General features: G+C 43.3%; 1 protein-coding gene across 2 annotated transcripts in view; it reads left to right on the top strand.

The window, feature by feature from the left end:
- The first annotated feature begins 604 nt into the window (after positions 1-604).
- LOC131882895 (uncharacterized) overlaps positions 605-16,543 on the top strand; it is a 28,808-nt gene continuing 12,869 nt past the window's right edge. The window contains exons 1-7 of one of the 2 annotated variants that reach the window (XM_059230184.1): positions 605-1,204; positions 4,811-4,991; positions 7,999-8,309; positions 12,197-12,335; positions 13,335-13,549; positions 14,316-14,442; positions 14,515-14,684. In XM_059230184.1, the coding sequence (XP_059086167.1) occupies positions 817-1,204; positions 4,811-4,991; positions 7,999-8,309; positions 12,197-12,335; positions 13,335-13,549; positions 14,316-14,442; positions 14,515-14,684 (1,531 nt within the window). In that variant the 5' untranslated portion in view covers positions 605-816. The remainder of the gene's footprint in view (positions 1,205-4,810; positions 4,992-7,998; positions 8,310-12,196; positions 12,336-13,334; positions 13,550-14,315; positions 14,443-14,514; positions 14,685-16,543) is intronic. The other variant, XM_059230191.1, reaches the window with a different exon arrangement.

Genomic DNA, 16,543 nt, shown 5'->3' with positions numbered 1-16,543 from the left:
TACCATTTACATCCCATGAACATGGATATATTTTGGCTTTTAAAAGCACATAATTTCCTACCCCTTAATAATCACATGCAACTTTTCCTGTGCAAATATGCTTTCACCGATATCTACCAGAGGATTCTTTTAAGTTTTCATGTCGTCCGAACCGAACGCCAAGACAACCAAACCAGTCTTACTTCCCATCTCATCTCACTGATAATGACACATTCACATCATCTTTTATCTAAAGTCTACCACGCGCGGACTTGGTGCAGTCTTGTGTTGTGGTCGGACGACATGAGATACGTAATTCCCATAGAGCACTCTTATGCGAGCCATGTCAACTGCGGGGGTGATGCACCTCGTGCCCGACACGAAACACGCTAAGCGACCTGAACTATCAATGGGAAAAATCAAATTCACCAACAAGTTGAATAAACGTTTGCGCGTGGGGTTTGTGCTCCTTTGAACTCGGGATTTTGCCACGCCGTAGTATGATGTGGACTACGAACAAAATACAATATCTCGCATTGCAGGCCTTCTCCTACTACTACTACGTGCATGCATCACCTACCAACCAACGGTTAGTTCGTTAGGGTTGTGATTTTTTTCCCCACAGTAGTGAGTTTAACGCGGAAATAGCAGCATCTCGACCCTCGTTTTCCGTGGTTCTTAACTTGATCAGGCCTCACTCATAAACAGAGAGATGTGTTGATGCTGTGCCACTGCGACCGGATCCCCTCTTGATTTTCTTCAACTGTTAACTTTTCCGATCTCGGGAATTCAAGATCTGTGAGAATTATTATTCGTTGGAACACGCGGCCTACCAAGATGGCTGAATGTTCCAGGGGCCCCGGACGGATGTTCCATCGATCATGCTCCCGTGGGAGTGGATGGATAGGATTGTTTGTCTTGATTTTAATCGTGGATGAGCCTGTCTACGTGAGTGCTTTCTTTAACTTTGCTCCAACTGTGACCAAGGAGTCGGCGGCCTTGGACGGGGCAATCAGAGGAACAAGTTCTTCGTCAACTTTGTTCCCATCGGCGACCACGACGACACCGACGACGCCGACGACGCCCACCACCCTGAGACTCACCCTTGAAGATGCTGTGGTCAACAATCGAGATGGAGTGGAGGCTCTGCCTAATCCCGAAGCTCACCGAAATTTCCCCTCAAGTTCATTCAGCCGAGAGGAATCGAGATTGGACAAAGTCGAACGTGAGTACGACCAACAAACTTCGATTTCGATTTGACTTGCCATCCATTTAAGAGAAGACACATACATTACAGAAGAAAGAGCCAAGAACGAGGATTATGTTTCGTTGTTCGTTGCCGCTTGCTCTAAACTTTCCCGTCAGCTTGACAAACCTTCATACGTATTTTGCCCGGTTGAGAGCAAATGAGCCGAGAACTTTGTCAACTTGGAGGGAGACGCGGAGACGTACTACGTCCATAGTTGGGAAAATTAAGAACAAGCCCATTCGTTCGCTTTGGGTAAAAGTCTTGAAAACCCTCCAAGCTAGGTCTAGTCCACCCTTAACTTGGAAATACATGAACAGGCATACTGGTACAAACAAGTTTTTGTCAATCATAAAAGTCACAAGCAGAGCTAAAAAAAAACAATGTTCCATGTGCATTTCCTGTCGCTGGCAAAAAGAGAAAGCTTTCGTCCATTTTCATTTCTTTTTCACAGCCGGGATGGAGGCGCTTTTTCGTCCGTTATGATATATCATTTGTTAGATTGTCCCATTTGATGTGGAATTACTCTACTGGACGGTTATTCCAGCCATTCACAGATGTTTCCTGCAGTTTACGACTGTTTTGGTTTGATCTGGTTTTTTTTGAAAACTCCAATGTGAATGCACATGTTTTTAATACACTGAATTCAAAATGGGTGCCTCGGTTCGTTACCAAGGGGTGAATAACCTCGAGTCATATCTAATTAAAAATGGGTCATCATCCTCACTGACATAACCATGTGCTCCATCATCGCTCAAGAGCTACTTGTAGAGAATTGAAGCCGTAAAAATAGCTCGCTTTGCTCAAGTTATCTGACGTGTTCTAGTATGTACGTAGTAGTCTTGAACCAACTAAAACAACAACACAATCGGCGGGCTTTAAGTAAACTCGAGTTGTTGAAGGTTAACACACGCTTTAAAAGACTCCGTTTTAGGCGCTAAAATATTCATAACAGCTGGTCAAAATATGGAGAAAAGAAAATCGCTCTATTACCTGAAACATGCTTAAGAGATGTTCAAAATGTGCAGATAAAAAGGCTCTAAATCCTTCAAAAGATCTTAGATATGAGCCATATTCGTTAACAAAGTTGGCCATCCTATCTTCGGATTTTTCCAATATACAATGCTATAATTTAATGTCAGATGGTTCTTTGTCTGTGCTTGTGGTTAGCACCAAAAAATCTTGTTAAAAAAGGCGAGCGAGGAGAATCAAACCCAGGACCTCTCTTTTGTTAAGAATCTGCCCTACCGAAAAAACGTGATCTCCTCTATCTCTCGATGGGCATATAGCCGTTAGTAAGTGAGGTTGAAGTGCTCTAAGTCCCGAGGAGCCAATTTTGAATGACCTCTAACGCGAGACATCTCGTAACACCAATACCCGAAATAAGATCAAACTCAATCCAATCCATCAAACTAGAGTTTGTGAGGCCCTCAATCGGTTCTGTCCTGTATTGCCGTGAAGGCCTTGAAACCCATCTTCAGCTATGAGTCAGTCGCCTTTCCCCAATCCCACGAAACTACCCTGAATAGAGCCAATGCCAGAGAATGAAACTTGTCTGAAATGAAGGAAACGAAAGAAGAGTGGGAGAGGAAAAGTTTGCTTTAAAGAAACCAGAAGAAGCAGGACTGCTTGACATTGCGACACTTTTCCCCAAAGGCCAAGAAGAATGGATGGGTGACTTAGGGCGACGACCTTCGTTCGACCATAGACAGACAGTTTTACCGTCCATCTCAAGCTCGCCTGGCTGACTTGGGTGGTGTAGTGTGTGAATGACACCTAACAGGTTAGCGGGTTAGCGACAGCCCAGAACAACCGATGGAAAAATGTCGGTCGGCTCCATGGACAAAGGGACTTGAAATGAAGAAACTTTTCTCACCGTTTGAAAACGGATCTCCTCTCGACGTCGTGGTCGTTCCTCTGTTGGCCGTCCTGCCTGTCACTCGTCATCTTCTGTTTCAAGGCCTTGGTCCAATGTGTTCCAAGCTACTACTAACTTTCTTCAGACCTATTATGGTGCACTGTCATATGTACGGCCTTGCCAATCCCAATCCAATCACTAGGACAGATGTTAACCTTGGTTCAACCTTGGTAGGCTGGGTGGGAAACTTCTTACAATTCATCAAGTTTGGCAATACATAATGAAGGATGCTCAATGCAACTTGGAACGTTAACGCTCCACTCCCTTCGGCTTAGAAATCAATGCCAAACACTATCAATGACGGGCAAAGATTGGCACTCCGCCATTTCTCGGTGGCCTTTTCGTCACGGGAGGTCGCTTTCATTCAAATAGACCAATGACAAAAGTTATGATGGAAAGCCTTGCGTTACGGGGCCCAATCAAATGTCTCCTTATCAAACAGAGTCTAGACTTTGAATTTTTGAAATTTAAGATGAAACTTAATTGAAAAAGAGGGAGAGGATTCTGGTCGTAAGACTTCCAAGATATCCAACATGGTTGACTGGCATTCCGAGCTTCCGCCATAATACATTAACTGGAGAAAAGAAGTCATTTCTGTTTCAGCGGTCTTCTTCGAAATCTAGGTTGAGCTTCAGATTGAAATATTACATCTTATCTGTAACTTGGCAAGACAAGAAATGTCTCAAATCATCAAAATAGTCACGTTGAATTGAAGGTCACAGAGACGAGACGAACAAGGAAAGGCAACGTGCTAAAATTATGAAACAACTATTGACGATTGCTACTTGTCTTGAGAATATGCAGAGAACAATCCGAACGAAAATCCCATTGCTTCAGGCATAAAAACATGAGAAATGATAAAAAGAATTCAGCCTTTGTTGTTTTCCGGGTCTATGAAAAAAACAACGAAGATTTTGTTGCCCTAATAATAAAACTATAAAGATCTTATTGCCTTAATAAAGAACAAAATAAGCAAACTCTTTCTTCCGTTTCGGCTCCCTTTATCTTTGACATGCAAGTAAATTCTTGTAGAAAATGCTCTGAAGTGTTTATGGCAAGGAGGTAAAACCGGTAAAACCCACAGAAAGGAAGATTCCTCAGGTTTGATTTAGAAAAAAAAGTATTGGTAAATATGGGAATATTTCCACTATGTACAGTGCACACAGTACCTAAAACTTGAAGGCTTTATCAAGGGCCTTACACTTTACTAAAAAGTTGCCAAATCTGGACGAAATTGCCATTTCATTGTACCGGTCTAATCCATTTGATTCTACTTTCCAGTTCGTTCGAACCTTTGAGAAAGTTTTAAGGCTGCAACTCTTACGTCAAGAATGATAGCCGCCTCTTTAAGTGAATGCATCTAAAATTTGGGTAGTTTTTTGACTTGATGTCTTGTCGAATCATGACGATGAAAATGATGTTAGTGCCCATTGACTATTCAGTTTGTAGATCAAAAGCAATGATGTCATTCTTTGATTTAAGGTGTTTCTCTACGGTCAAGTACGTCCAATCAAGGTCTTGGTCTAATATATGGCACCTAGAAATTGCAAGTCACGGCCGCTTGTCAGTTTCGGATTCTTTTGGCCAATGAACATCTATCTTAACTTGAAGCAAGTGTATTTATTACCCCCAAGACTCAAAGCCGTTGTTGTTGCATTTTATTCCAGTCCCGCCCTCAAGGAGCGATGCGTCCTCATGTTTCACGAACTTTGTGTCCGGGAGATCCTTGTTTGGCTCGAGCATCAAGAAGACTTTCGATCTCTCCACGGACAGCCAGTGTCAAGAGGTCTGCCAGAGATCCACAGCACCATCATCATCGTCATTTCGATGCACTTTTTACAGCTTTGGGTAAGTTTCCTTTTGTTACCACCAAGTTCGATCTCAAAGTTTAAGCCCAACGTCCTCGTGCAATTAGAGAGCTTGTCCAACTTTGAATCATTGAAGCAATGCATTGAAGTGAAGACCAACAAAGAAAGAGATGACATCACCCGTCATATCTTCATCAGGGTCAGAAAAGGGTTGCCAAACATTGGCAAAGAGTCTTCAAATCTTCGAGAGCGAGTTTCTGGTCCATTCGCCGTTATTTCGTAATGCACATTCTATTCGAGATGGTTTGACTATTTTCAGAATGATTGTATGAACTTAGATACCAACAGTTACTTCAAAGGCCATGCCTATCGTTTAAGCAAATAGGAAGAGACACTCTTTTCTTATCGCTTTTCTTAAATTTGTTGTCGTTATGAGGACATTACGGCTAATATGAAAACATGCATGCTAATTAAACCTACCTTTTTTGGCATAAGTCAGGGGTGTTGTAATTGCAACAATTGAATTAGAAAAAGTACCACGTGCTGAGAAAACTAGAGGAAAGGTAGTTCTTTGAGCGAAATAGAATTTGCATGCAGATGAAAAGCGCTTTAAAGCCTGTTTTCGAAAACTGTTGATTAGAGCTTGATGTAGACACAAAAGTCAAATTCGAGAGCTTCAGGAACTAGTGCTTTGAGTTTAGCCAGAAAATTCCTTTCATGCGAGTCAGATGTAGTCAACATCTGAGAATAATTGAAGCGAAAAAGAAGACTGATGGTCGGCATTTTGTCGATACTGTCTGGTATGTCAAACTCCTAGAAAAGGAAATCTTTTGGCCAATAACTGCATTTAGGGAAGATAATCATCAATTCTTAATTGAAGTTACATGGCGTTTCTTTCTGGCCCAACTCAAACAAGCAAATATATATTTTGACGCAATGAAAGCCACGGTCTATGAAATGAAACGGCAAATTCAAAAGTTGCGCAATCCACTTTTTTGAGATGTTTCCAACGAAATGCTCTTTGGGATCTTTTTATCCACTTTGGTCAATTTTCATGGTCATTAAGTTTAAAGCTTTCAATGAATTTGACGACAACTTGATTTCGTTCTCAAAAAGCTTCAGTTCAAAAAGATGGACAATTTTTAATGCCATAGCTTTTAAATGCTCGAGCACATTTGAATGGACTTTCGTACAAGTTGCCATTGGCCATTGAGCTCTAAGCACCAACTTTTTCTGTCTGGCTGCACCTCGTTATTCTTCTCTATGTTCGCAAATCAAGTCAGTGTCTCAATCGCTGTTTTGTATGTGTGTCTCATTCATATATCCCAAATGTTAGGAAAACGACCGAGGCCGACAAAACAACAGCAAGGCTCATCGCTTCGAAATCATTTAAACGTTAATTCGATGCTCGCCCAAATCACGCCAGCTCCGCCCATCTGAAATCCACAGGGCCCGACATAGAAAAGCGTCGTTCGAGTAGTTTTATTTCACAAATTGGCACATCACAAAGCTTAGGTCGCTTTCCTCTCTTTTATTCCTGAGTTGTTTTTTGGAAGCATATAGAACATGTTTTTGGAAAAGCACAAGGAAGCAGCTGAATGGTTTCTTACTACTATTTCAATCGTTCTTGTACCAAGAGAGGCCAAAGTTTGAGGCTCTCTTAAATATCGGTCACCAGTTAGTCAAATGATAGAAAAGGCCCAAACATTCAAAAGTCCCGTATTTTCGAAATCTATTTGATGAATGGCTCTCGATAGAGTATTTACAGCATGATAGGTTGGTTTGTATGCCGGTTAGATAGAAAGATGGATGGGGAGGGTACAACTTTGTTTGATGACTTGCCACTTGGTATTTAGGGTATTGTTATTCCCATTTCAATGTGCCCGTCTCGATTGACTGGTGATCTAACTTCAATCGGCAAATATCCATGACACATCCATCTACCTGGCTTGGGACTTGAAGAGCTTAATGATTGCACCACCGCTAAGTCTTGTACATGTACTGTACATATACACACACACGAACACACACACTTGTATCGGGAGTAAGAAAATGGCCAAAAAATTGATTGCCTTTAGAAAAAAAAGATCTTGAGATCTTTTGCAGGGGCTTCCCATCACACCTGGAAAGAGATGTCAATGCCAAATTAGACGCCATTGCATCGGAGGAAGTCTGATTGGCTGTGGTTAGCGGAAATTAAAGTGCAATTCCCCCATTTAACAACCGATTGGCTTTGCATAAAAGGCATGGCAAAGCATTCACCCAAGGTCATTACAATTGGAACTGATTCAATGGGCTGGGAAAAGATAATGAATACACCACAACGGATGGACCCATGGATGGATAGATAGATGGATAGATAGATAGACAGACAGACAGATGGGTAGATGGATGTATTGACCTCTAGCATATATGGTACTGATTTTCTGGTTGAACACCGAGGATGAATGCGCCATCGGAAATTTCCGATGAAATCCCACACTTTCCGACTCAGTCGGAAAGACTTGCCCCAGAAAATAGATCGGACTTCTCTCTCGCAATGACAGTTTTACGTGATGAAGATGCTCAATCCGACCAAGGAAGTTTGTATGATACTTCCACTAGATCAGCATGATGTTCAGAAATGTGGCCATTTGGTTCGCTAGGCCCATCGATTAGACAGGCCCAACGGAAAAAAACTGTAAATCAAACATGCTCGGGACGAGACTCCAGGGCCCTGTTTTTATATACAACATTTTCGGGAATTCAGGAGTGATGAAAGATCGAATGGAATTGGCCATCGTCTTTATTTTAAACGCAAAATCTTATGTAAAGTTCAGGTTAGACGATAAATGGACACGGCCATGAAATAGTGTTAGGCCTTGACTAGCCGAATCGGAACAGCAATGACGAACAACTGAAGTTCTTCGAAAATGTTTGGTTGGTTCTCTTATCTTGACGATGCGAGAATTTCCACGCCGGAGACTAGTCTCATTGTTCCACGGTGTTGTTGTTCCTCATTTGATGTGAATCCCACCTGAGGTTCTCCATTTTCTTACGGTTTGCAGGTACTTGGAGGAGTATGCCAAGAGTCCCAGGTGCTATCTAACCGATGACTCGAAACGATCGCTCAACACGACAGTAAACGCTCGATTTTCCGTCTTCGAAAGACAGGATTACTGCGGAGCACAGGGACGAATCCTCACGGGCTTCCCTCGGCCCCGGGATGACAGGCAAACCCTCGGAGGCGGCAATAGGCGCCTCTACAACCTCGGGCAAGGATACTACTACCGAAATGAGGAGAACGGCCCTGAGATCTTGGATAGCGACTTGTCCGCGGGATTGGGTCCTAGTCAGACCTTCTTTGAAGACTCGAGAAGTAAGACCACGGCTGTTTAAGGCTGTTTACTTAATTCAAGGTCATATGCATTGTACCACTCTACATTGGACTTTTGAAATGAGATGAGATACTCTAGTGTGTGGAACGAGGTGACAAGCGTTGCACCAATCCGTGCAAAGTCTTGCCAACCATTCTCATCTCGTTGATGCTCCACGTTCCATGACTTTTTATTTGGCAGCGGAGAGATTGGCATCAAGGTGCGAAAGGCTTGGCGAATGATTTTTTTTTCGGGTTGGTGATAAGGTAAAAATTGGCAGGTTTAACGGCATCATTTATCTTCATGCGAGTGTCTATGGGACTCCCGGGATTCGAATTGCGCCCATTTCTCAAAGCCAGATATCAAAGATGGCCATTTGTCAGGCGATATTCGAATGGTTCTGCTGTAGCACATTCCCCAGGAGATGCAAATTGCCGCATGTACTTGATTTGAAAGGTGAAAAAGAAACCGGAAATCTCCATGATTAAACGATGTATGCAACGCAAAGATGTTGTCTTAAATCTGCAGGGAATTTCCAGGGCGGGGTGTGTTTTTACGTAACAGGCCCACTGCCGACGAGAGGCAATTCGGAAACACTTTTTTATAGTTTTTTGCCGTTCGTAACCATAGGGTGTTTCAAAGCCGACTCCGGTAACTTGAACTGTATGGTGCTTTTTTCTGAAAACATTGAGGCTAGTAGCTGAAATCAAGATGGAGCACATCTTCCGGAAATGGGAATGAAGCTCCTCCAGCTATCCAGTCGGCTTGAAGCTATCGCAGTGTTATATGATAGAATAATACTTTGCGGTGTTGGTGCTTTTGTACATACAAGGCATCATCATGAGGCCTGGGAGGGGTTGACTTTGACCTTGCCCTCATCATCCAGTATTGGAGTGCTGGAGTAGTCTCACTTCAAAGCTTTAATCTTTGTCGACATCTTTCTCGTCTGTATTAGCTCTCACTATACTGCTATGTATGAACGTATATGCGACACAGTAGACAGAGACAAGAGAGAGGCACGGGTGGAAGGAGATTGTTCTGTTGTGTTTGAGGATGACGATGACGATAATGGTGATAGTAATAATGATAGTAATGAGTACATGACTATGATACGAAATAGAAGACGAAGAGGTTTTTAAGGAGCACACTAACTCCACTGTAGCTTGTTCCGCTTCTTTGATTTCTTTGTTGGTTCTCTTAAGCAGCCACCAACAACTACCGTGTATGTTTTGTTCCCACCAAACTGTACAGTCGGGAGTACGTTCAAACATTGTAAGACGCCATTTGAAGCCAACACGTGGGTTTCATAGCTCTCATAAAGAGGACCTAATTACAAATCGGAATTAAAACCTTGCTCCAGCGGATGTGGATGCTAAAACACTTAAATGTAGAACGAGTAACGTTGGCGGCCCATCTCAGTCATCAGTAATAACACGATACCAACGCTTTCAAATCCTATTTTCTGCAAAACGTGATGGTTTAAGTAAATGCTTAGAATGGAGAGCTCCCGTGTCCAAGAAATGAACGACAAATTGGAAGACGGCATTAGTAACGGGGTGCATGACTTGCGGAAAGATCGCACAATTGGCGCATCTTTCGTGACACCCCAGATCGTTCTCAGGCCTGACAACACCTCAAAGGCCTCTGTTATGTACTGTTGGTACATTGAAGTAACCACGATCATCAGCGATCAGTAGTGTGAGCGTGAGTTGTTGCAGACTTGCAGTGCTGTGAGAGAGATACAGAGACAGCCATGCCTCGGAAGGTGCCTAATCAAAAGGCCCATTTGTTGTGGTGATGGTAGTGGGAGTTGTTTTGTGAAGTGGCTCGCCAAAAAAGTCAGCTCTGTTGGTTTTGGCCAATGGTGAATGAACCACGAGGAAAGTGAAGAGCCAACAAGTTTACCTTTTCACACTTCATAATAAGAGTTTTTGAGCCGGAACCAAAAAGAGTTTTCGAGTGTGTGTGCGCAGTGCCTGTGCTGGCTTTATGTTTTGGCACACTTTCTTGCTCCTGGGTCTCGTGGTTTCGACCACAGCCTGGTCGGAACGGAAACCATTACTCTTGGAAGGGACGCGTAAGTTGCCAGAGCACAGAAAGTGGGTTTGTTCATTGTTTTGTATTGAAAGTACTTTTCAAAGAAGAAACTTTGGTGAGCATCGACAGTAAATAGGACGAGTCTACTTTTCGGTTCATAACGCAACGTACGAAGGCAGGGCTTTTTTTCCAACCTGGATCGTCAAATTTGCCACCTGGAAACCTCCAACAACTTGAGATTGGAACACTCTCATCATTATTGAAAGGTAGCCCCAGTCCACGCTTGATTTTGGGGCGATAAACGAGCTAGGATGGCCCCAAAAATAGTTAGTTACCAAAATAGATGAAGCGCTCGGACTTGTTGATGTAAATATATATAAACATACTGTATATACTTCCTTTCAACGGAAGTTTCAAGTGATTGATCCAGACAGGATTGAGACCGATGGTCCAGCCTTAACATTCCCCTCCCAAAAATCCACGCGGAATTTGTCAGAAAGCCTGAAAGGTTTTGGAGAGCCGCGAAGAGGTCTTCGAGCATTATCGACATCCAATACGGTCTCTCTTCTAAGCGAGCAAAGGAGTTGGCACCTGAGAGGCCGTGTGGTTTTCAGTTTTCTAATGAGATTGGTAGAAACTAGCAAGTGAGCAAATGCATCGCAAAACTTGGGTGTGTTTTGAACAAGAGGTAACATCCTTTGGTTCTCCTTGAAGCTCAAGATCTGGCTCCTCCACTCCAATGGGAGAGTTCATCAAACGTTCGTTGAGCCTCTCTCTATCCATGGTCGGACAGTCAGTGTATGTACCAGTGTATTAGTAACATGTTAACAGTCAGAGAAGTGCAGTACTAGTGGCGTGCGGTACCCCCTTCTCACTCGAGAAAGAAATGCATTGGAATGGAACAAGCTCGGCTGCCTTTGACAGTCAAATCAAGGCTCTACGAGAGATTTCAGGATGTACGTGCGTCCGTACGTACTACAAAAGAATATTGCGAAATCAACTTTTGAACCTTCGCCGGTCTTTGTTGGAGCCAACGATCTTGAACTTGGAGCTTGGTCTGGAAATAAGCTCACTGCTGCCAGCAACAATGTCAACAGTCTCAGCCTCGTTTTTCGCCTTCCGGAGAGAATCCTTTGTTGTTCTTTTTTGAATCAACATTGTAAATCGACCACCCATTCCATGTATCACTTGTTTGCCTCCTAAACCCCAAACATAGAGAGAAACATCACTTTTGTTTTCATATCCTTAATGCACTTGTACATACAGTACATACGTACAAAGACAACAGGCCGCCAACGCATTCAAGACGTGGGAGAACATCATCAGATTCAATCCCCAGACACATAATCCAATGATCGCACGAATCTCTTTGTCATGAGGGCAATCGCTCAGACTCGTTTCTTAATTGAACCATCCTTTGGCCTTCCATCTGCTGCATCTCTTCGTCTGGGCGGCCATTATTCCAATGGCCTAGACTTATGTGATTTTTGTACCAATGCTCAGAGGAGGAAAAGAAATGGAAAGCCAAAAGGATAATGAAAAATCATCGACGCTTTTAGGACATCCCTCGTTGCGTGTATTGCCCTGTATGTTGTGTCGACACTACTACGTAGACTACCCTACGTACACGAGAGTGTACGTAGAGGAGTAATGTTTATGAATGTCCGCTGACCTAGACGACTCTCGTTCATTGGACTGAGTAATGACACTAAACCACTCACAGAGACTTCAAAGACGCTTAGTATTCCAGACTCGTGTATGCTACTTTTGGACTCTTCTGCCTGCTGTGTCTGTCTATGTCTTTGTCTTAGCTTAGCATGAGTACGACCGTTTTCCTTGACTCTCTTTCCAGTTTGCTTCCGATTGGCCGTGTCCAGTCGACGATTGGCGGATCGTTACATCAAGAAATCCGAGACCACCTACTCACTTGACTCATGCAAGGACTTTTGTGCCAAGGAAACCGAATTTGTGTGCAATGGCTTCGCTTACAGGTCAGGTTCTGAGTTTAGACAGAGATAGACGGTATTGCATTGGCGAAGATTAGTCTGGACTAGAGACCCCGTGGTCAAACATCAGCCACAACCAAGGAGGGATGTTCATGTTCCCCACAGAATAGCGAACTTCGTAGGAATAATCCGGATCGGCGGGTAATTCCGCTTTAGAGGGGTAATATTTTAGGATTAAACTTGAGCAATTTTTCGATCGACTTAATCGGGATCTAACACCTTCCTCTCACTCACATCCCACAATTGTGATTCCTTGTGCCAACTAATGGAACTGTGATGATGAGGTAGTCTCAAATTGAATCCCATGTTTGAGTAGGGTTGCCCAGACAAACATTGAACTTTTTTTTTGTTCCCGTTATTGGATTTTTTTTGAGGACATCAAAGCGCACAAAGACTGAGATGTTGGTTTGTGTCATCGGATCTGAGAGCTGATATGATGTTCCATTTCATAAAATTGTAGGTTTTGATTTGACATCTTTTGAACGGGTAATCCTTTGTCCCCGAAGGGAAAAAGAGCACCCTGATTCCAAATTCCACGCCTGGTCCACAAAAATGGACTGGAACTGCTTGAACTTGAGCCAGATCAAACAAGTTTCTCGTTAGCGAGAACGTATTTATGAAAAACTGTTCCACTGGGAACCAAGGAGTAGTGACCCACTTTCGGAGCAGGTGATTCATCATGAGCATTAGCGCCTTGAAGATTTATGAATAAACAAGTCACGGAGCATGAATAATCCATGATAAACCCTCATTTGAAGAGGTTGCTTACATCCATCAGCACCTCATTCATGGTACTCAGTCTCCACTAAAAGATCCCATGAGTGTCAAAGTAGTCTTTCAAATAGGTTAGACAGAGTGAGCTTCAACGATTTCAGTTTATGAATCCCCCACTCCTTCATTGACAATACATGCAGTGTTGTGTATTTTGAATGGAGTCTAGACTGGAGGGAATTTGCATAATTTGGCCCTTCACAATTGTTCCAGGCGTCCGTTGAGCCAAGGCGAGATTTTGAATTGCGACTTGACTGAACAAGACACCCAGACCTTAGACCAATATAACAGCTATGACTTTTACGAAAGCGCCGTGACCGACTTTTACGAGCGATCCAACGAGTGTGGAGGGTCCGAGACCACACCTGCCACCACACCCAGCACAATCATCAATCCCAACACTGCTTACAACCCAGTTTTGGATCCAGGTACCCCGAAAGACTAACTACACTAACTATTCACCGAGCCCACTTGCTCTACTTGAGTGGGTTCAACTTTGGTTGGGATTTCTCGGTGATGGACTTGTTTCGGGTGATCGCACTTGATAATGAAGGAAGTAAATCAATGCCGACTATGCACCAGGTTCATCCGGGTTTCTCTCCGATTCACAACTAATCTACAGGTTCATGCTTCAATAGGCCTAGCAAGAGTAGTAAGTGTCCCATAGATCCTTTTCCATCTCGGGCTCTCCGACGACACTGGAGTGAAGCGCTTACAACGAATTACCATTCTTCTAGGTCCTTTGAAAACACTCTTGAGCATTAACATAAATCGACTTACGCTCCTCCCTCGGGTTATCCCGCCTACGCTCAGTTCCTAGCAGGTACCCCGTGCCTACCTGTCCCCCCCTCCCCCCCCCTTTCTCTTTTCAATTCATTCTCAAATTCTATAAGGAGCATTTTTCCGCAGAGTAAGAAATTAATTTGCCCTGAAAAGGGGGTTCCCTAATGCTTGCTTTGTGTCTTCTTAGCCGCCCTTTAAGGACAGTCTTTCAACTTTCAAAAGTTCTCAGGGCCTATAACTCACCGAATTCCAAGGCTTGGAGAGAGTTTCCCTGAGTGTGCATCTCGACGAGATAAAACGGTCCTTCAAGAAAGACGAGGCATTAAGAGAAGAAGAGCGCGACTAATTTCAGTCATTGCAATATCAGTCTTACAAAAAATGAAAAATAGCCTCTTTTTTTCACTTTGCCAGATTGCTACACGCGAATCCGGACCGCCTACAAGCATTACACATACCGAGACTACAAAACCGTGACCTCGGTGGCTCAGTGTGGATTGGCATGTCGTCAAACTACTTATTGCAGCACTTTCAGCTACCGGTAAGAACCTGCCCATACATATTTAGTCCATTCAAACTGGAAAAGCAATGGTAAACTTGCATTTTTTTTCAGTTATGGAACCACCAGTACCTCGGACATTGGCAACTGTCTTTTGAGCGATAAGAACGGTTTTGAGCTCACGGACCAGGATCTCGTTTCCACGGCTCTTACAGCGGGCGATTGGGACGTGTTTGACCTCAAGAGTGGAGGACGTTGCGAGGATTTTAATACTGGCCGCAATGGTAAGTTCATTAGAAAACACTTATAGACCGGGGTGGTTTCGTTCCTTTGGTCGATTTGCTTACTTCCAAAGCTGCTTTAACTTGCCAACCGTGCAAATGATAATGACAATTATCATGTCTTTAAATGCCTTAATGTCTTGTTGTGAGAGTTGTTTTACTAATTGGGCACAATTGTGGAAACATAATTCACCAATTTGTAGCATTTTGCTTTTGAAGTGAACATATTTATCGACGGGAGAATGTAAAACTGTTCAAAAGATGACATACATACTCCCATTTGAATGAGTATGAATTGACAGCCAGCAGATAGAGATCACTGAATGGTCTTTGTCCAAAGGAACCTGGTTTTTTTTCTCTCACTGCAAATCATCGGGTCATATTTTGGTGATGGTATATTTAGCTTGCAGATGATTCAAGCCATGACACAGCCGTTCTTCAATTACGCATTGCATGGGTGATTTCCCGGGTGCCAACCAATATAACCTAAATGATGGTACCTGTTTCTAAAATAAGGTGGCCTTCTTTTTCCCGAGCAATCTCCCATTTTCTCTGTGAACCATAAAAGCAATCTGTTCCACGGTATCATTCAGAAACCCTGGGAACCTTTCATTTTCGATGGGAAAACGGAAACAGGGATCGGTTCCTTCCTTCCCACTTCATTCATATGTGATAGTAAGAGTGCTCGTGGCGATGGCATATTTTCTTCTCCTTACTGGAAGAGCCAGTCAAGGTCATCGAGGAAAATAAATCTGTTCCAGCCTAGTTCACTGGCCCGCCGACTGGCTGCCTGACTGGCTGACTGGTTGACTGGCTGACTATTTGACTGACTGACTGATCAAGCATGGGTAGGATGAGGCCATGACACTCAATCTACAGACATTCGAGTGTTCGAGTGGTGGATGACCGCTCAGAAACACACAAGGTTGTCATAGAATTGGTTGTTTGGTTCCAAATACCTTCCGCAGGTTTCTCCAGAGTCCCTCATTAAGCTAGAGAGTGGACGTGGATAAACTAAAGTGACACTTTGTTTGGAACTACCGGGTGGGAAAAGAAGTTTGCCCCCCACGAAACTACTTGGAACGAGACCAACCAACAAACGATTCATCGAACAAAGGATAGCCTCTCTTAATCTATGCTTACCCGTGACTCGTATCTGATCGCTAACTCGGTGTAAACGTACATGCACACACACACCCATATATATACACCATAACTCTCTTGAGTTGTCAGTTCGAATGAGAGAATGTTCCCATGGTCCATCACCAGTGGTAGACATTCCCACTTACCAACATGAATGCCTATCCCATTAATGAGAACGCTCCTCTCACCGACGATCATAAATGGCTTTTTAACCTTGCATGAACCTTTGATCATCACTCTTGACTCAAGTCATGACCTTCCATTCCTGACAGCGTGTTACCGAATGTATCGAACCTCTTCCCAACTCGTTCCTGGATCCACTTTTTCACGGCAAAAAAGTGGATCTCTGTTGGATTGCGCCGAGCAGTGCCACAAAAAGGAGAACTGCCAAACTTTTAGCTATAAGTAAGTTGACATTATCACTGAACAATCAATGGATGCACAAGCACATTCAGTCCTGTCATAAGGGCTTAATGTGTCTTTACAAGCGCGAACTTGCTTTCAGAAAAGTTCGTTCATTGGGCCAAGCTTCTTTTTATAGCCTGAATCGACGCGCCATTACGGTTCCATTATAAGATGGCCTGGCCTTGGCCCTAGCTGTGTACGTACAATAGATACAAGTCGTTGGATAAATCTATTCCAAGAGAGATAGTGATGAAATTACGAGAATGCGTATCTACCGGCCTACTTCCCGTCTAATTTCCTTACTTTGCTTTGGG

This window comes from Tigriopus californicus, chromosome 1 (assembly GCF_007210705.1).
Source record: "Tigriopus californicus strain San Diego chromosome 1, Tcal_SD_v2.1, whole genome shotgun sequence".
Lineage (NCBI taxonomy): Eukaryota > Metazoa > Arthropoda > Copepoda > Harpacticoida > Harpacticidae > Tigriopus > Tigriopus californicus.
This window is presented reverse-complemented; position numbering and strand designations above follow the sequence as displayed.